This window comes from Betta splendens, chromosome 9 (assembly GCF_900634795.4).
Source record: "Betta splendens chromosome 9, fBetSpl5.4, whole genome shotgun sequence".
Classification (NCBI taxonomy): domain Eukaryota; kingdom Metazoa; phylum Chordata; class Actinopteri; order Anabantiformes; family Osphronemidae; genus Betta; species Betta splendens.
This window is the reverse complement of record NC_040889.2, coordinates 5,499,338-5,519,045: the sequence shown is the minus strand read 5'-3', so window position 1 is coordinate 5,519,045 and position 19,708 is coordinate 5,499,338. Positions and strand designations below refer to the sequence as shown.

General features: G+C 45.7%; 2 protein-coding genes and 1 long non-coding RNA gene across 4 annotated transcripts in view; 2 read left to right on the top strand and 1 right to left on the bottom strand.

Moving 5' to 3' along the window:
• Nucleotides 1–10,004, top strand: part of LOC114862138 (copine-8) — a 40,530-nt gene extending 30,526 nt beyond the window's left edge. The window contains exons 14-20 of the mRNA XM_029162135.3: nucleotides 2,596–2,642; nucleotides 3,258–3,439; nucleotides 3,909–4,036; nucleotides 5,288–5,390; nucleotides 6,138–6,195; nucleotides 6,278–6,351; nucleotides 7,836–10,004. Coding sequence (XP_029017968.1) covers nucleotides 2,596–2,642; nucleotides 3,258–3,439; nucleotides 3,909–4,036; nucleotides 5,288–5,390; nucleotides 6,138–6,195; nucleotides 6,278–6,351; nucleotides 7,836–8,024 — 781 coding nt within the window. The 3' untranslated portion in view covers nucleotides 8,025–10,004. The remainder of the gene's footprint in view (nucleotides 1–2,595; nucleotides 2,643–3,257; nucleotides 3,440–3,908; nucleotides 4,037–5,287; nucleotides 5,391–6,137; nucleotides 6,196–6,277; nucleotides 6,352–7,835) is intronic.
• Nucleotides 10,005–12,471: 2,467 nt separating this feature from the next.
• LOC114863086 (uncharacterized) lies at nucleotides 12,472–16,466 on the top strand. Of its 2 annotated transcripts, XR_008695472.1 has the most exons (5): nucleotides 12,479–13,097; nucleotides 13,244–13,846; nucleotides 14,796–14,969; nucleotides 15,093–15,268; nucleotides 16,139–16,466. It is a non-coding gene; the product is annotated as an uncharacterized LOC114863086 (long non-coding RNA). The 2 variants fall into 2 exon arrangements; XR_003787105.3 differs by lacking the exon at nucleotides 16,139–16,466 and having other exon boundaries at nucleotides 12,472–13,097; nucleotides 15,093–15,668.
• A 35-nt stretch (nucleotides 16,467–16,501) lies between these two features.
• Nucleotides 16,502–19,593, bottom strand: alg10 (ALG10 alpha-1,2-mannosyltransferase). Its single transcript, XM_029163923.3, has 3 exons — nucleotides 19,247–19,593; nucleotides 18,719–18,916; nucleotides 16,502–18,643 (listed from the first exon to the last, which is right to left on the bottom strand). Exons 1-3 carry the CDS (start codon nucleotides 19,409–19,411, stop codon nucleotides 17,582–17,584), a joined length of 1,425 nt encoding a protein of 474 aa, XP_029019756.1. The 5' UTR covers nucleotides 19,412–19,593; the 3' UTR covers nucleotides 16,502–17,581.
• Nucleotides 19,594–19,708: the final 115 nt, after the last annotated feature.

The window sequence follows — 19,708 nt, the reverse complement described above, 5'->3', positions numbered from 1 at the left end:
AGGACGGCCAACTTGGTGGACTGGCTTTAGGACGAAACCTCCTTGAGCCAAAGCCCACGAGAACAAGAGGCAGGAAAATTGCAGCTGTAGAAAATTATAGCACTGAATCTTTACATGCATTCTGTTAGCGCTTGGGTAGATTTGCCAGAAATAATCAGACAAACTGTGGAAATCCAGGTGTAAGAGACTCATCATAAATACCTGTAGGCTTTATTTTACTACTACAAACACTTTACACTTAGTGAAGGATTTGTACATGTGCAGTAGTGTCATTGAAGCCCAAATCGGCTCTTGGTCCCTCTCTTCATCAGCCCTGTCTCATCTTTTGATTGACAGCTTTTTTTTTCCTACAGCTTCAGCCCAATCAGCTATTTGTTCGTTTGGACCTAATTAGGAACATGATCCGCTCGCAGCATTAGCATAAATAACTCATCTCGCCAAAGACTCCATCTCCATCCAGAACACTGCCGCCATTCTTTTCACTTCTCCCGACAAAGCATTAGTGCCACCCATGGATTCCAACAAAGCCCCCTCTATTTATGAGCACGAGGAATTGTTGGCCATATCTTTCATTTCGAGTTGTGTCTTTGAAAGCAGCTCTGTCACTCATCGTGACAGATATTGTTTCCTCTTGTTTTGGTTTCTTGAATTGAATATTGAAATAAGAATAGGAGCCGGGGAGGGAACTCTGCCTCCATAGAAATCATTCTGAGAGGTTATCATTAGCTGGAGAAGCAAGCACAAAGATTTATATATAAAAAAAGAGAAGCCAGTCATTTTACTTTGTTTTTATACCTAGCAAATGAAGAAACACAATATTTCTGTTTGATTGGCTGCAGGAGTGAGCTGTTTGCCTCTCCTCTCCTAGCGGAGTCCGACTAGCAACATCTGTTTGCACATCATCAGGAGGGGTCACGTCCGCCAACCTCTGATGCCGTTTTTAGGCCAGCCAGTGCACTCGTGCGTGCCTTTCCCTCCGGCATCAAACACTGTGGGAGGAAAAAGGGGGACTTCTTGTGAACATTTTCAAAGACTTTGGCTCCGTCTTTAATTAGAGCATTGTCACTGTTTAAATGTAAACAATCTAACAGGTACGGAGCGTGTTCTACATGTCCTTGTACCAGCCTTTATTTGTACAGAGATAATATGATTTTTTTTCTCAGCTTTCAGGGCTTTTCTACATTTTAAAATTAAACTAATGAATACCTACTAAATAACATCATGCTCCTTGGTGATATGATTGTCTTTACTAAATTTAGAGGCAGTTGAAGCAGTAGAAATATCCTCCAATATCTTGTACAGTCTGCAGGTAAGCTTAGTTAGATATAGTGACCCCCCCCCCCCCCCTCACACACACACACACACACACACACATGCCCTCTGCTGTGTATTCTTTTGTCATATTTGTTCCAAGCTGAGTCACCGTGGGACTTAGCAGCAGGGTGAAATCGGTGACTAACGGAGGACTAGCTGTTAAGGAGACATCCTCACCCCAGACCCCATCGTGTAGCATGTAGCACATAGTCTTTAACGTCTCTTCATCAGAGTGGGCGTGTGCTGTACAGTATTTTGTCATGTCAACTTTAATATTTTTGCTTCAAAAAAGAACAGTTTCACTATGTCGTTAATAACAGGGGCTGCAGAATTTGTTGTTCTCTGCCTTTATTTCATATTGTCCTTCCACCACTCAGTTCACCTTTTTTAAGGCTTCGCTCCTCTCGTAAACTTTGCGCAGGCACGTGACAGAGATATCGGGTGTGGGAGAGAGGGAGCGTGCATAATTTAGCCTCCCAGGCTGAAGCGTGTCTGTGCTGGTGTGGATGGCTGGATGACTCTGCTTCCTTGGAGCTGCTCCCAGGGACAAACTACATCTTGATATTGGGAAAGGGCACCAGTCTCTGAGGGACTGGATGGATTCAGGGAGTCAAACCCTTCGATGCTGTACCCCTGCCTCCTCCACTACTGGTGGCCTGCCTGGGCTTCAAAGATGAAAAGCCACTGGCTGTTTGAGAATCAGGGGATGTGTAACGTTGACAGAGGATCTTGCTGCGATGCGTCTTTGAGTGTGTGTGGAAGCAGGTGAGGATTGGTGTGAAGGGGCTGTGACAGGAGGACACAATGCTCAGCGACACCCTGCTGCTGCAGGTCAACCAGTTAGAAGCATTTGGGGGCGACATGGCTGCTCTCTCCTCCTGACCCCGGTGTTGTTGCCCGTTTAATGCGGTCTGTCCAAAATGAAAGACACCGCGGTGGCACTCGTTGAGGAGCCTGTAGCGACGCTGTGCTCGTGTTTGGAGTGAAAGCCTTGTGACTCTCTGTCTCCTCATTACCGTTGCTGCCAACGGGCAGCATGAACTCCCCTAGTCATCACTTTGACTCCGCTGTGTTTACTTTATTTCTTCTGATTGTTTCTTGTTATACTACAGGTGTGTGTGTGTGTGTGTGTGTGTGTGTGTGTGTGTGTGTGTGTGTGTGTGTGTGTGTGTGTGTGTGTGTGTGTGTGTGTGTGTGTGTGTGTGTGTGTGTGTGTGTGAGAGACAGAGAGAGAAGTAGAGGAGGACTGTTGTTAATGAATCATCTTTGTTTTCTCCCAAGGACCCAGATTAACTTCACAGTGGCCATTGATTTCACAGCTTCCAATGGTGAGCCTCCCTGTAAACACACACACACACACACACACACACACACACACACACACACACACACACACACACACACACACACACACACACACACACACACACACACACACACACACACACCCTCTTTCGCTCTCTCGCACTCTTTGAATATGCACACGCTTGTTCAAAGCATTCCGACTGCCTAGTGAGCCCAGCGAGCGTTTATTCAAATATATGCAGATGGGAAATCAAGTGTTTCCTGATAGCGCTCTCTGTCACACCTGGTAGCTGAAGCTGAGTGCTGTAACACGCCGCGATGGTCGCGATTAAAGACTGTGTTACCCGTCCACCCTTGAGCTCCGTCCAGGCAGGACAGGCGGCAGCAATAGAGCCAAATCCTATTAAATCAAATGAGAGCTTTCAGGCAGGGGATGGACAAAATGTGTTTGAGTTCAACTAGCACTTGGTCTCGTCTGGCTCTCCCCACTCCTCACTCACTAACGCCAACGCTGCAGTGGACTCAGATGACACGCTATGTTAGGCTTTCATGCCAAAGCACCTGTGGTACTACTGGGCTTATAGTTAGCCGCCATATCAAACTACCAAAGGTGACACCATACTTTTGGGTGGTTACAGGTAACCCAGCTCAGCCCACCTCGCTCCACTACATGAGTCCCTACCAGCTCAACGCGTACGCCATGGCCCTGAAGGCCGTGGGGGAGATCATCCAGGACTACGACAGCGATAAGATGTTTCCCGCGCTTGGCTTTGGGGCCAAGCTGCCGCCTGACGGACGGATCTCCCATGAGTTTGCATTGGTAAGACTGACAAAGGGATGAGAAGGTTTCTGAGCCATGTGTGTGTATTTAATAGGGAACATTTTGAATATGAATCAATCAGTGGTCTCCAGACAGTGTGCTGGGGGGTCTCCTGCTGTTAATTTGACAAATTAGTCTCAAATATTGCAGTGATGATATAAAAACAAAACAAAAGGACTTACTCTGTCTCCTTTTATTAAATAGTGGTGTACAGCATGTTTCATTACGATAGATAATTAATAAAGGGAGTTTTTTAATTAGGTCTTCTTGTCGGTCCTCCACAATTAAGAAAAAAATAGGGAAACTTTCACTGCAGTCACATTAAGTGAATAAATGAATTGAGGCTTATTATTTGAGACTAACTGGTTGAATTTGCCTGAGTCCATATAGTTCATTCATACTGTACGTAGATGTACTGTATAAATAGTCTTTAGTTATTGTGTTGACAATGATTCTTTTCCTTCCGTAGAATGGGAATCCCCAGAACCCGTACTGTGCTGGCATCGATGGCGTCATGGAGGCCTACTACCAGAGTCTGAAGTCGGTCCAGCTCTACGGACCCACCAACTTCTCCCCCGTCATCAACCACGTGGCCAGGTAGCACTCGCTCACTGCTTATAGAAGGTCCAATCATTGGCGCACGTGTGAAGGAACACACTCTCCTCAATGTGATTGACGCTAAACATGTGTTCTCAGGTCTTCTGTAACGAGCTCTGTTTCCAGGTAACTAACGAGCTCGCGCGAGAGAGAGAGAGAGAGAGGGACAAACAGAGAGACTACCTGACAGCTGATTGCATGTTTGTTTGTGTCTGTAGCCGCGTGAGAGCATAATTTATGCAGAGGAGAGAGCTAGACAGCCTCCTCAAGTTGGAAACAAAAAAAGACATTAAGGAACTATTCATGCAAGTATGTAATTAAAGAGATCAACTGAAGCCTCTCATCAGATTACTTCACATATTTAGAATGCAAATGGGTAAAACTTCATAGTCGAACGCGAAAAGGCCAAGACAGTATTGAGGAAGAGTTCCTCCCACACCTCACCTCCTTTTCCCGTCCACCTGTTTCCCATCAAACTTTTAGTTTCCCCGACTTAAACGTTTACTTCTCAACTCACGTCCTCGTTCCCTCTTTTTAAAGCTCTATATCAGCCTTTTAGAGGCTATGCATGCGCGCTTGCTTCCCCCGGGGCTCGATGAGAAGTCCGATACCACTATCATGTCTCCACATTAAACACGGAGCTGCTGCAGAACTGAGAGACGATCTTCATAACTCGGATTAGCGGAAAAAAGGTTTTTTTTTTTCCCCGTATTTCAAAAAACTCTGTGAAGATTCTAATTAACATGTTTTGATCTAATTTGTTTTAACTAAACACAGACGTCTGGACTTAAAGCAAGTGGATCTGCTTCTGGCTACTGTCAGCTCTCAACTCAATAATCAATGAATCATCATTTTCATTAGTTGCATAAATGCCAAAAAACATATAAGCAAGTGACAATAGCTCGTTGAAGACAGCTTCCATCTTTCTCCTCTATGTTGTGATCCTCTGCAATGAGAGACACTTAAAGATCAGTTGTTCCTGGCAGGAGACAGACGTAAACATAGCCTTGACCTGGAGGTGCAGAAAGGTTAAACGTAGCGTGTCGATATCAGTAACAGCATGTTTACGACTCAGGCGGGAGCGCGGGGGTCAGAGTGAAAGCAGCACTGAGTGTGGGATGTGCGGCGTATTACTCGACAGGTCAGGATCCTCCAGGGAGGGAGGCGCGTAAAACAAAGAACCAAAATACTTACTGAAGAAAATGATCGCGTTCCTGATTTTTAAGCGTGATTGTGTCTCTTTTTGTGCAGGTACGCGGCTTCGGTGAAGGACGGCTCCCAGTACTTTGTGCTCCTCATCATCACAGATGGCGTCATTTCTGACATGGCCCAGACCAAGGAGTCTATTGTCAATGTAAGGGGGTGCGAGAGAGAGAGAGAGAGAGAATTCCCATGCAGAGCATTCACTGTTTATGCCATAAATTAATACACGTGTCTGGTAAATCTTTATCATCATTACTGTCTTTTATCCTGGGAGAAATTTGCCTTTGACAATATTTCTTCATTACGCTGTTTGGTGGGTCGTTGTCAGCTCATAAACATAATGAGACTTAAATTACTCCACACAGAAATCCGTACAAATAAACAAAGCTAATCTACCAGATAAATGCAGCACAATTGAATTAGCATCTTAATTGTTTGAAAATTGTGGCACATATTTTTTCCTAATTTCTGCAAATCAGTTTTTCACTGCTGTGCTAATGCAGTCATGACGTGGAGCCTTCGCTGCTGCTGTTGTTGTTTTTTTTTTTTTTTTTTTCCTGTGGCTGCGGTGCCACTCTCGGCTTTGACAGCGCGTCATTCCACCCTCCGTCCGCCATCTCCATCACTGTCAAGTCGCGGCACGCGCCGCCGGGGCCCCGCGTAGAATGCAAACGAAGTGAACAGTAAACAACATCCATTTCTGCGAAGGCGGCGATCCATATGGGGGACTTTAAAAAAAACATATGGGGAGGAGAGGAGGCTTTTTGTTCAAAGGGCAGTAGAGATCTACAGTGGAGACGAAGAAAGCAACACATCCATAATTCACATACACACACACACTTACACAACATCAAGACGTCAGATATGAAATATTGATCACTGCTTTCCTTCCTCGCAGGCCTCTTGTCTGCCGATGTCAATCATCATTGTCGGGGTGGGACCTGCAGAATTTGATGGTGGGTGAACTTTCTTTGGAGTGAGTTTGTGGCCTTTGCTGGAACTGGACGGCAACATTTTTGTTTGTTTGTTTCTAATCAGCCATGGTCGAGCTGGACGGCGACGAAGTGAGGATCTCATCCAGGGGCCGATTCGCTGAGAGGGACATCGTGCAGGTACTGTATGCGTTACTTCCTTCCTTTGCGGGACTCGGTCTCGCCTCGTCTTGATGTAAAGCGTTTTACAGTAATCAGGACCGAAATCACATGGAGAATATGAATTAGCTTCGGTCTGCACTACCCACTGAGATCCTTCCCTCTCACAGCTTTTAGTTTTTATCCCTTTTTGATGAAGCTGATGAATTTTAATGTGATGCTGATTTGAGAATCACCAGGAAAAAAGCGATGCCTGAATGAATTCATCCTTGCAGACAGAAGCTGGTGCTTGTTATCCTTCATACTGTATGTCTGTTCAAGTCCTATTATTGATTGTAGACAACTGGCTGCGGCAGCTCACCCCCAGACAACACGTGTAATTTGAACTCTGACCTAAAGACCTTTAAGCTCGCAACACAATTCTTGCTGCGGAACACATTAAAGCCCCTGTTGAGGTCCACAGCAATCAGTTTATTCATGGATGTACAAGCCTCGCTGCTGATCCCTACAGCCTAGGACACTGTAGATGTTCAAGCTAGAGAGAATCAGACATATGCAGCCTCATGGATCATTACAGAGACTGCTACTGTCTTTTACTTACCTACCAGAGGTTCTGAGGCGTAAGCATCATTATATTCTTGGATTCAGCGTGTGCATTGCATTAGAGCAAAGAGCAGAAATGCATACACTCGTAGTGATCCCGGGTTCGGTCGCGTTTCCCTCCTCCGTGCCCTTTACGTGCATCACCATTGTTTCATCTCGCCTCCTCGCATCCTCCCTCAGCCCACGTGGGCGACTTGGGGCGCTCGTTAGCTGACTTTTTAACGAGCTGCAGCGCACACACCTACTGCACCCATGGTGCTATATGCAGAAGAGACCTGGAGACGGCGTAAAGCTGAGCTGGAGCAAGGTGAACCGTCACCAGCTCTGGCCACAGGCTCCTGTTACCAGCGGAATGATGAAGGAAGCCTCTCAGCTCCAATTGGACCTAACTTAATACATGTCTACTAACTAAGCGAAATGCTGAGCTGCTCTGTTATTATAATATGTGGTAGTCAGGTGGGAAAAAAGATAATATCAGCTTGAATTCAGATGTCTTTATTTTAATTTTCACTATTGAAAATAACACTTTCATCTTTGTTTTGGATTCTAGCACTACTAGCTATCTAATACGAACTAGCACTGTTATTGTGGTTCTACTGTTTGAAAGCATAAACCGGGGCTTCACACTCCAGCAGCACCAAATCATCTATTTTCACAAGTTTCAGTTTTTATTGTTCTCCTCCAGTTTCAAGTTTCAACCTTGGTCCTCTGCCCCTCTTCCTCTGTGAGACTAACTGTCTCCTCACTCATTAAGTTCCATACGGCCCTGTAGATCTCCAGTCCTCTTATTGCACCCATGGTTCCTTCCCTTGCCCCCACACCTGTAATTGCTGTTACTTTGGAGTGAGGATGGCACCAATACACCACTCGCTTACTGATAACCTCCCTGTCCTCCCTCTCAGTTTGTTCCGTTCAGGGACTACATCGATCGGACCGGGAACCACATCCTGAGCATGGCCCGGCTCGCCAAAGACGTCCTGGCCGAGATCCCCGATCAGTTCCTCTCCTACATGAGGACCCGCGGGATCAAGCCGTCGCCGGCGCCGCCTCCCTACACGCCGCCGGGCCAGCCCATCCAAACCCAGATATGAGCAGCGGGCCAGTAGGACGGCGGAGCCCGGGGAGGGGTGGTGGGGTTGGATCAGCTGATGCGATGCGATGCGATGAATACTTCCATTTCCTTAAGGCCGCCCTCCATGCCTCGTCGTCGTGGATCACAGTGGTCTTTCTCGTGTTCAGGAAGCTGCATGCCGGGCCGGGATCCGGACCGGACCGGACCGGGAGGGTGTTGCTTTTAAAGACAGGAGAAGCCAATGAGAGTCTGTTTACTTCCACTGTCAAGCATTCCTGTTGCTGTCTGGATTTTTAATTTTTTTTTTATTTTTAAAAGGAAACCTGAAGAGAGTTTTGAGAGTCTGGATTGAAGCGTGAAATGATCTCGCCTGATGTAGGAAGAAATGAAAGAGAAATTTAATGGCAGACAGAAGTTTGAATGTCTCCAGACAAAACAAAGGAATCACTTGATCGTCAATGACGCAAATTTCTCTTGTAAATAAGTGGACAAATGTAACTTTCTCTTTCTCTCTCTGTTTCTCTCCAGCTCGCTCACTGTTTACAGTAAACGCTGACAAGGATTTCTACTGTTAATACTTTTATATACACATAGTTTCAGTACGAAGCTTGTAAGAGTCTCTCTCTCTCTCTCTCTCTCTCTCTCTCTCTCTCTCTCTCTCTCTCTCTCTCTCTCCTGGCATCGTGTCAGGCAGCAGCAGTGCAGGTCCTGGTAGCCCTTCTGTACCGTACCGTACCGTTATGAACCGTACCGTACTGTATTCTGGTGTTTTGTATTAACCTTTTGCATGAGTGTAGCCTCAGTCAAGTGCATGCATATAGTGGCCCTGCACTACCTCTTCTGCCCATCCGAGTGTCTGACGCTCATTTGCCCCGTTTGTCCGTCTGCGCTGCTCTCAGGTCCGAGGAGTCTCTCCGTCCGTCTGTCTCTCTCTCGCTCTAAAGCTGTTCTGTTTCTGGACTGTTTCTCACTCTCCTGTACTTTTGTTGATGCTTCTGTCATTTCTCCCAGCTGTGTTTCCGTCCAGCTGTTATGTCCATTCCTTATTTTGCCCGTGTTTCACTTAAAAAAAGGCAGGATTTATTTACATGCAACCTCAGTGAATATTGATAATCACCACAAGCAGATCTGGCCCATTTTAGACCGACCTCGGTAGCTATGAACCTTTTGTGTCCAAATTATTCAGGAAATTCCATAATGTATGGATTAAAATGTTCGGTTGCTATTCACAGTATCCTGAAAGTCTAATGAACATGAAATAGTTTCCTTCCTCAATAAATGCGTACATTCATATGTACGTGGCCACATGACCCAGTCCCACCCTGGGTCACTTACTTGCTGACTGTTGAATGGAAACATGGCTTCAAACTCTCTCTTTCTCTCTCTCTCTCTCTGTCTCGCTCTCTCTTTCTGTCTCTCTCTCTCTCTCTCTCTCTTTCTCTCGCGCTGTCTTCGTCTCCTCTAAACTGCCTTGGCAATACGATGCCCACACACCCAGGGCTTTCGTCCCATCGTGTCGTCCGACGCCCTCATGCCTCGCCCCGTGTTTGAAACGACAGCAGCTGCTCTCAAACAAGAAAAAAAAACGCTGTTTGAGCAAAAGAGCCCAGTGGTCAAAAATGCAGAGAAAAACAGATTTTTCCCAACGTTGTCTTTTTTTTAAATTCCATTTTAATTGTGTCGGTGTGTGTTTTCTATGGCACCTTTAGATTCTGAAATAGCTTTTATATATACATATATATATTCATATATATTTGTTTTATGATGTGTACAAATGTGCCAATCACGTGAAGAGAGGACTTATGCTGTGATGAGTGTGTGTTTCACGGAGTGAGTGATGCGTTAATGTGTGAAACGGTTTGTTGATAGAGAACCTGACGTTTTCATACTTGTCAGTCCGCTTCTGCAGCGAGTCCAAGCAGACAGTGGCTCAGTGGCTGCAGAGCCATGATTAGTAACCACCATCACCTCATCTTTCACTGACTTTGCTTCCATGTCATACAAACAGTCCAACTTGTGACGATGCTGTTCTTATGATGATATATCCGCATATCAAAATCTGAGCCCCTTAGTAGAATTCTGCTGCAGCAAAGTTTACCTGCTGCAAAACAAGCATAACTCCTTTTCCTCTTCGTTCTTGTTACGATCTGTCGTAGCCCAAAGCCAATTAGTTGCGTTTGCCTAAGAGGCGCCGGCCTGCAGACGCCCCGCCGCGCTCGGAGCCGCGGGGTCAAAATCAAGGCTCGTTACTGCCTCAGCTCATGTACTGCAACACTAGCACGCTTCAAAACCGTTAGCGATCCAGCTCCGCGGGGGGTCAGAGGTCGCTTTCCCCCACAGCTTTCCTTGATTGGAAGGGAGGAGATTTTTTTTTTTCTCTGTGGGTTTAGCCACGTTCTTGATGTTAATCTTTGGTGACAATTTTCATGCAACCCTTCTGTTAGAGGGAAGTTACTTCAATATGAATAAGGAAGAACTGGAGGGTTGAGCTCTAGAATATTTATAAAATTCCAAATGCAATTAATGTTTATTCATGTCTACATAAATACATCTACATATAGTGCATTGGATCAGGTTTAAAAGTCCAAGATCAAGTCAGATAAGTTGCTAAAATTGGATCAGTGAGTGATCTTGGTGAACTGCAGGTAAAGCACTGAATCCTCCAACAGTGTTGTGTCATGTGGTTCTAAGAGTTTTTGCTCCTGTGTGCTTGCATATGCACATAGTGAATCATGCACAGCCAGTAATGTTGCCTCGCTCTGCACCGGCTGCAGAAAAGCACACGTACGCTGCATGTTTCACAGTGGACTGAACTCACCCAGCTCCATAAAGCCATGAGTGTGTGTGTGTGTGTGTGTGTGTGTGTGTGTGTGTGTGTGTGTGTGTGTGTGTGTGTGTGTGTGTGTGTGTGTGTGTGTGTGTGTGTGTGTGTGTGTGTGTGTGTGTGTGTGTGTGTGTGTGTGTGTGTGTGTGTCCTTCAGCGGCACCTTGTGCCAAGTGTTTTAATAGACAGCGTGAGGTGTTAACACGCATACGATCTTTGTTTACTGAAGCTATCCAAATACTATATTGTATTCTCGTCATATCTTCTTAACGTGCACTACGTTTGCATGTACAGTTTTACAAAGGATGCACCAGTTCCTTTTGTTGAAAACTGCGTATTTTGAAATATGAAACTCGATATGATGGTGACCTGTACAAAATGGCCTTAAATCTTTCACTGACTCTCTCGGAATTGTGCGATGCCTTCTTGAGAAAACAAACCGTTTAAAGGAGGTAATGGTTTAACTATTCTGTGTCAGTGTTTCTATTGCTTTCTAGTGTGTTTTCTTTGCACAGGTACAATTATGATAAAAACGAAAAAAGGATCTTGTACTTTTTGAAACCGTGGTTAATCTAAGAAAGCATGGTTGAAGTGCTGATTGTCTGATAATACATATAATAGATTACTATTTCTGTATTTGAACTATGGATTTTTAAATAAATATTCATATTAAACACATTTAGGCTGAGTCTGAGTCTTTACATCTCTAGTGTTTGTATTTTTCTCCCTTGACTCTCAAGAGACAAGCACATGTTAAACCACACAGACACAACACAAAGTCTTGTGAAATAACACCTGTTTAGAGGAGCAACTATTAATCCTGCTAAACGTTGGAGTGTTTACAGTGTCGGCCGGGGGTTGATGGAGTTCTTCATTAACACCGTGAGCTCGGCGAGGACGCTGATGAGCGTCAGATACAGCTTGATTTTCTCGGCTCATTTCTGCCACAGAAAAACTTGAAGATGAAGAAACACCTTTAACAAATTGTACCTGTTTCTTCACTCCACCCGTGAACAAGGATTCTCTGGAGTCAGACCAGCTGTTTTCCTCGATTTCAGTCTTCAGCAAAGCATCTCACTGGGTTTGGACAGAGTTAGGATCCAAATCCATTTTCTGAGGCAGGGTTGGACGTGAATGCAGCACCAGGCTGTATTTGGGTATTTTATTTTGTTCGCTCTATTATACGCTTGTCTTATGTCAATTTCAGCAGGACATCCACAGTCTGTGTGTTAAATAATAAATCAGGCTGATGGTGGCAGGTGTAATCAGGCGCGCCCACAGTGTCCTTCTTGGCCAATCAATCATCATGGGCTTCGCTGGATGCTTTAGATAGATGTCAGGTTCTTCCGTTTTCCCTCCCGAAATGCTCTTTTAAGTGTGACAAGAGGACAGATGATGGATTTGCCTTATTACGTGTCCATATTTGCAAAACAGATTTACTCTGGCTCCACATTTGGCTGAAAGCGTCTCAACCTCCCGAACCGCATTCCCACTGTTCTGAAGCTGAGCCCTGTCACATCGGCCTTCTCTTATTCTGAAAGGGCGCCAGCGTGTTCTTTAGACCCCGTCACTGACGGCCAACAGAAAAGCATCCTTCACAGCCTTTACGTTAATAAGTCACGTGTCTCCTGAGGCGGCAAGTGTATTGTTGTTGTCAACCTCCATCCCAGAACCTGCGACAAACGTGGCGCGGGTTTAATCCATTTACAATCCGTAAAATCTGTGTGTCTTGGTCTTGGGCGAGCTTGTGGGATACCGGGTGCTTTGTAATTCAAAGGTGACTTGTGTTTTCCTGCAAACCCGCGGTTGCTAAAAATAGCTGCATTTTTCCCAGCGTGCCTCAAAGCCGGCGGAGGAGACGCATGGATTGATTGAGGGGCGGAGAGAGGGAAAGGTGCTAATATCACTGTCAGCTCTAATGCTACAGCGGAGGAGAGAGAGAGAGAGTACATATTTCAATACACAACACAGCCTATACACAGTGAGGGGCTGCTCATTAGTGACAAAACATCAGGTCAGGAATTCAAGCAATTGGCAGCATGGAGGTCGCTTTTAATTACTAACATGTTACAATTTTTATTTTCTGTTAGTTCTAACAAACTCTGAAGCTCAAAATGCTAAAATACAAGAGAACCACTGCTCTGCCGTCGATGTAAAACACGAAATGATGATTGTTTAAACACCCAGTGATCATGTTGTAATTAGTTGATGACAACGTCCGCGTGAGCCTTTTTGTCCTTCCAGGAGACGCGACGTCTTGATGCCGCAGTAGGTCTTAATGAACACTGTGGTCGGCGTCTGTCAAACCGGGGTCGTAATTATGTTCGCCTGTCACTTCCTGACACAGTCTTGTAGCTTAGCAACCTGCCACGGCGACGGAGCTAAAGTTGGATCTCATTTGAATATGCCAACAGAAAATTCGGAGACAGAAGGAACTCAGGTGGATTCGCCTTCTCCCTGGACCTGAACGTAGCACCGGGAGCGCGATCCTCGCACGCAAACGCACCACGGAGCGTTTCGCCGACTGTTTGCTTCAAAGTGTGACATGAATGTGGGCAGTTTGCATAATTGCTGCGTGTCGTTAATAAAGAAAACACATGTTTTGGCCGCTCCGCCCACTAAACTCCCACCTTTGCTATAATAATAGCTTATTCCTCTGTGCTGTAATTGCTTCTTTAAAGGTGCTAAAACATGGCATGTAGTATATTTTCCTTGTGGCATATGTAAGATATAAAGGTTTCTATTTTAGCCCAAAGCAGGGGCGTAAACAACGTGTTCCCGATTCACTCTCCTCCACACTTTATTATTTTATCCATAACTTTATTTCGTTTCGTCTTCAACTAACAGCCCGCCCGCATTGTTTTGAGGCCTCCTCACGACCGCGCTGCAAAAAAAAATATGACGCAACCTGTTCCCTGACTGATGGACGTGTAATTACCAACAGACTTTCCCGCCACGTTTTTAACACCTAGTCGCACGCGCAGCATCGGAGCTTTAAGAAGAATACGACTTTCCAGGTAATTACAGGCCGCGGGCTGACATTAGAACAGCTACATTTTTAAAAGAAATGTGAAGCTAATTACAGTCACTGGGACGTAGCATGAACAAGCCGTGAGTACAGTATCCTGTAGCCCCCGCTGGGCTTCATTTGAAGGTGCAGTCGAAAAGTCGTCGAGAAGCCTCATTAAGTCGTGCTTTTGTGTATTGCGAGTACAGGATGACATCATGTAATCACAATAGCAACGACAGAAATATAAGAAACGATCACACAGGAGCATGATGGGAAAAATCCTCTTCTGCTGCTGCTCATCGGAAACGAACCCTATTAAACGCGGAATGCGCCTGTTCTTCTTTATGGTGCACGAACGGCAGTGAGTCTGAGGGCCCGCACGGACCCACGCGCACACGCACACACTAGAAACCTCGTCGTTGTCTCCACAAGCGGAACATATGAGACCTCCTGTTCTCCCCAACACGGCTCCATGTATTATGCATCTCAGCTAAGTGTTTGTACGTGTGGTCCCACTCTGCCTGGGCGTGTTTCCACCTCAGCTAGTGGTGTGTGTGTGTGTGTGTGTGTGTGTGTGTGTGTGTGTGTGTGTGTGTGTGTGTGTGTGTGTGTGAGAGAGAGAGAGAGAGAGCAGGTAATAGATCCTCAGGGGATCTGCAAGGTTTCTGATGCGTGCGCACTTTGTATTTATTTATTTCATTCACTGTGTTTGTGAATGCGGATGCGTCAGTGTGTGTTGACACGTGGACGTGCACACGCGTGTGTTTGTGTAAAGGAGGCTGATGTGCAGTGACGGGCTCGGGGCGTCTCCGGGGACTTGGACGTCTGACAGCGCTGACATCACCGCCGCTCTGCTGACTCCACTCGTTCACTCGCTTGCCCACTCGCGCCGCTGCTGCGTTTGCTGTGCTGCGTGTGGTTGAGTTGAGGAGGATGAACCCAAAACACTGTTACAGGCGGGGCTGAAGACGCTGGAGGCAGGATGACCATGCAGAGGCAGAAGGAATGAGGCCGTGCAGGTGGATCTGACTGCTGCACATGAGGCACGTCGGTCCCAAAGAAGCCCTGCGATGACGAGCAGAGCCTTTTGTTGTGCTCTGACTCAGAGGAGGCCGCTGCTCCCAGCACAGGTGACAGTGGAGGATAATTATCAGCACTGGCAGGCACGTTAGAGACAGTGACTGCTGGAGCCGCTGTGTCCAGACAGAACACGTGTCATTTTACTATGGTTATTTGTGCTTTCTCTGCCCAAGGATTCGTCAGGTACTTGACCACGAAATGCTGTGAAAACGAAAGGAGCTGCTGAACATGAGCGGGCGCTTTCACACGGCTTTTGACTCACCTTTGGCTCCAAAACCAGAATCTGCTTCTAATTGATCACTACAGTCCTGTCATGAGCCGAACACCTCCCGCTTCACGTCCTATGGAGGTTTGTTACAGATGTGCGTACATGTCTTGTCACTAAATCACAAGGTGCGTTCAGGTTCGTTTGGAGCATCCAGGGGAAGAGTTGATTATCTGGCACGGTGTGTTTATTCTGTTTGTAGATAGGAAAAGATTATTTTACAGATGGTTATGTTCTGGATCGTTTCTTTGCCAGTAACTTCTTGGAGTCTGTGCCGGTTGCCTGGCAACTGTTCAGAGTCAAGAAATAAACCTGTTAAAAAGTCAAGCTTTAATAAAAGAAACACTAAAGCGGTGCTTAAAACACAAGATGGTAAATTATTTATGAAAAAAAATATTAATTGCGTGATTGAGTTGATCATGTGGAAAATTAAATATGGGACTTTATCAGAACTCTGTGTTTGCGTGTGGTTTTAATCGTATGGAGCGACGTTCAAGTTCGACTTTGAGCCCTTACAAACGTCAGTCAAGTCACTGCTGTGTGAGTGATTACACAGAACCCGTCATTCCAGCCTTTACTGCCAAGAAAAAACCCTGATACATTTAAAAATAATTATTTTGACATTTAACACACAGCCCGTTTTCAGCCTGTCATTAAAACACGAGGCCAGTCTGGTCAAACTTTCTCGCTTCGTTAACAGGCGGGTGCATCATGTTAGTAGTTGTCCTCAATGCAATTAGTGTTTAATCAGCTGTTCTGCATCATAAAGCTGCGTCAGGACCCAAAATACATCTGAGTGATGGCAGTGCAGCCCTCACGGGTTGCAATTTTCGAAATGCCACAACTCTAATGTGTGTTTTCATCATCCCCCAAAGTTAAAATCAATGACAGGGCAGAAGGAGAGAAGGCGACGAGGAATACTAACTACTAAACATGCCATTTTTTCTATTCTAGGCAGCTTCTTACTTCAACCCTTTGCTCTTGTGTCATCAACATTTATATGATCATCCCAGTTTGATTTCTCTCCTGTGGGCCTGCCACTCTCTGCTCCCTGTGACGAGGGTTAGATGGAGAGAAAGCCAGTAGTTGTCTCCTTCGTCCTAAGTGATGAGAGCGGCTGTCGGTATGTGCGTCATCCTCACTACATGCTGAGGAGTGACCGACTCTGCTAATTCTGTAATATCCAAGCCTTCAATCGGTGCATCGGTCTTAACACAGATTCAAATTTTTTGTGACAAATTAAGATTGTTTGATCTTTGAGGCATTATCTGGGATTACAGCACCACCCAGTGTCTGAAAAACAAAATGAATAAATATTTGTTTTATGTTTCAGGAGACATTTTATTTACACACAGATTTGAACAACACGTGGAACAACATACAGCAGGACGGACAGGAAGTAAAACAATTAGCTACAGACAGCACAAATAATTAAATGCAAATTTCTCCTCTTCTCCGCAAACAAAATCTTTCCTCGTATCCTTATGATTAAACTCATGACGAAACTCAGGCCCACACTTCTAAATTGGCAGAATCCTGAACTGACTCTGGCTGATCCTTATTGCTCCCCAGAGTAAAAATCCACATGATTATTTTCAATTTAACCCCATGATTATAAGGTTTTTCTGTTGAAACGTGTTCTTCACAGGCTAAAAGCAGTTATTTACTTATGGCTCTGTTGTTTTTGGTCTCTTAAATCATATTTACAAATCATGTAAACATTTGAACAGAACATTTGTGCTATCAACTACTTTTTTGTAGGACTCACCACAGTATTTACATCTATTGTAAGAAACACACCCAGCCCGGTCAATAGCAAGAAGCCTTTAGGAAAGTTTCATAATTACATGATTGTTTCTTCCCTGAAAATGTTCCAACTGAAACCTGTTTAGGTAAGTAGAAAAAAAAAACATATGTACAGTTTGTTATACAAGAAATAAAATGGGTCAGATTAGTACAGGTGATTTGTCCAACACGCCACAGGAATAAGTCATTGTTGCTGCCTGCGTAAAAATATGACAGGAAACGGGTTGAGGGGACATCTTTATGGATTATGAATGCAATTCTCTCCAACTAAACTGGAAGCTAATAACTTATGTATTTTCCTATTAAAATTAGCTTCCACTGCCAATCTGCAACACAAGAGTGAAAAAGGTTTCACAGAATATGAAGATATTATAAAACAAAGAAAATATGCTTACCATCAGGTAACTGCATGCTGGGAAAACTCAAATCCAGGCCACCTAAGCTAATTCACAGTAAATGTACAGCTCTGTGGCAGTGTTCAGGTTTGTAGCTGTTGTAAAAGAGAAACTAAACAGTAGCAACAACTGTTTCTGATTCTCCTTTCACCTTAAAGTATATCATACAATACGAGTCTTCCCTCACATACTCTGTTCACCACATGAACCTCTGTGTGGCTGTGCTGTCCGGCCAGACAAACGTCTTCACGATGAAGATGTAGAGCGTGACGGCATTTACCGCCGTGTACAGAACAAACTCCACAATTAGTCTAGGGAGGGACGGGAGGGGCATGTGCAGGCGGTACATCAGGTACGGAACGATGAAGTACCTGAACTCCAGCAGCTTCTGGGGGACTGTGGCGGCCAGGAGGCACGCCAGGAAGGCCAGACTCCAGAAGAGCGAGCGCGACTTGAAAGAGTCCAAGAAATTCCACCCGGCGAAGATGTACGCTGGGACGAGAAAGAAGCGCACCAGCTCGTGCCTCTGGAAGAGCCTCTTCCACACGTAGAAGGGGAAATGGCGGTTGTCTGCAAGGATGTACTTGTGAACGAAGGTGAACTTCCACACTAGGAACAAGGAGATGCCTGTGATGAAAAGGAAGAAGAAGGGCTGCTTCTTTAGAGCCTGCAGGAAGCGGAGCACGCGGTGGTAAAACAGTGAGACAGGAAGGGAGAAGAAGAGGCTGAAGGAGAAGAAGTAGAAGAGTTGGGGGAAGTTGAGGCAGGCTTTGTGGTTCGTCCGGTCCCCGACTACTATCCCATCATTCAGCACCACAAACACGAGGAAACCAGCGCCCACCACTGCATACGGCCAGGCCACCAGCAGCACTGATTTGATGTGACTGGGTGAGGTGAAGAACTCCAGGGTGAAATGCATTATTTTCTTCGCTCCACAGAACGATAGCGGGACCTGCGTGGGGGGAAACTTCTCATCTTTCTTTTTCGCATGCTCCACCTTCCAGGCCTCGTCCATCTTGGCGGCCACCAGAGTGCCGGCGGAGAACGCCACCCAGATGACGTTGGTTTGGCGAAAGAGTATGGAGCAGACGCCGAGCAGCGCAGAGGCCTTGTGGCAGCCGTAGAGCGTCATGAGGTAGGTGAAGAGGATGAAGAAAGTAGATCCGGCGTCTGTGTAGTAGAGGAAGTTGAAGAAGTAAAGCACGGGGAAGGTGGACAGCGACAGCGCGGAGAGGACTCTCCGTGAGGACGACCGCGTCTGGAAGAGGAAGGAGGTGACATTAGAGAACAACGTTGCTCACGTGTCACTATCTGCATCATCAGGCAGCCTTACCTTGTCCCTGACGTGCAGTTTGCAGATGAGCAGGTAGAGCAAGTAGAGGTTGCCGCAGTTGAAGAGCAAGTTGACGAAGCGCAGCATGGCCGTGGAGCACACCACCTCGCCTGTCAGGTCGGCCAGCCACACCACGGGCTTGATGACTCCCACAGAGACGAGGTAAAGGCCCGGGAGAGTGGTGATCATCGGGTCCCACTGCACAGGAATCAGCACCATGGTGATATAGCGAATCAGTCAGGTTTAATGTCAAACTCATGACGGAAGGTTGACCTGGCATGAACTACTCAACTGTTTACTACAGAGCGATTGTCAAATTAAAAAGCCAGTTGCTCGATGGGAAACGTGTGATTGTAGATCACATTTGTTGACTCTAAATCCTGCTTTAGGTAATTTACCCCGGACTAATTAGGCGGTTGCGTGGAAGCACACAAATGTCACGTTAAAGCTCAGCTGTTAGCTAACATGAATCCGCTAAACAATGACGGGCTCTCTCAGTTTTAGTTTCTCCGTGAACCGCTACTTTACCTCGTTGAATTTGCCGCTGCAGTATTTTTGAGCCTGCGGAACGTGGAATATTTCGTCCATGTAAGGCTCCCTCTGCTCCCGTGTGACTCTGGAGAACAGCAGGCAGGAGACGAAAAAGTTGATGCTGCACAGAGCAGTGAAGATGTAGCCTTCAAATTTCTCCATCTTTAAGGCCGAGTCCAATATAAAACGAAATGCCGTCCACAGCTAGTTGTTCGAAGAGTGTCTGTGCCTCATAACGACTCGCTTTGTTTATTTAAACCCGAAACAGCCACAATTCAGTAGCAAAGTAGCTGAAGTATGTCCGGTATTGATTAACGGAAGTTTAGTTTTTGACAGCTGGCGGTCCGTTCCGGAAATAGCCCCGGCGCATGAACGTTCCTATGCTGTGCTCAATACTTCATAGCTCGGAACAAATAGTACACAAGTTTTAAGTATTGTTTTTTACAAGCTGTGATTGTA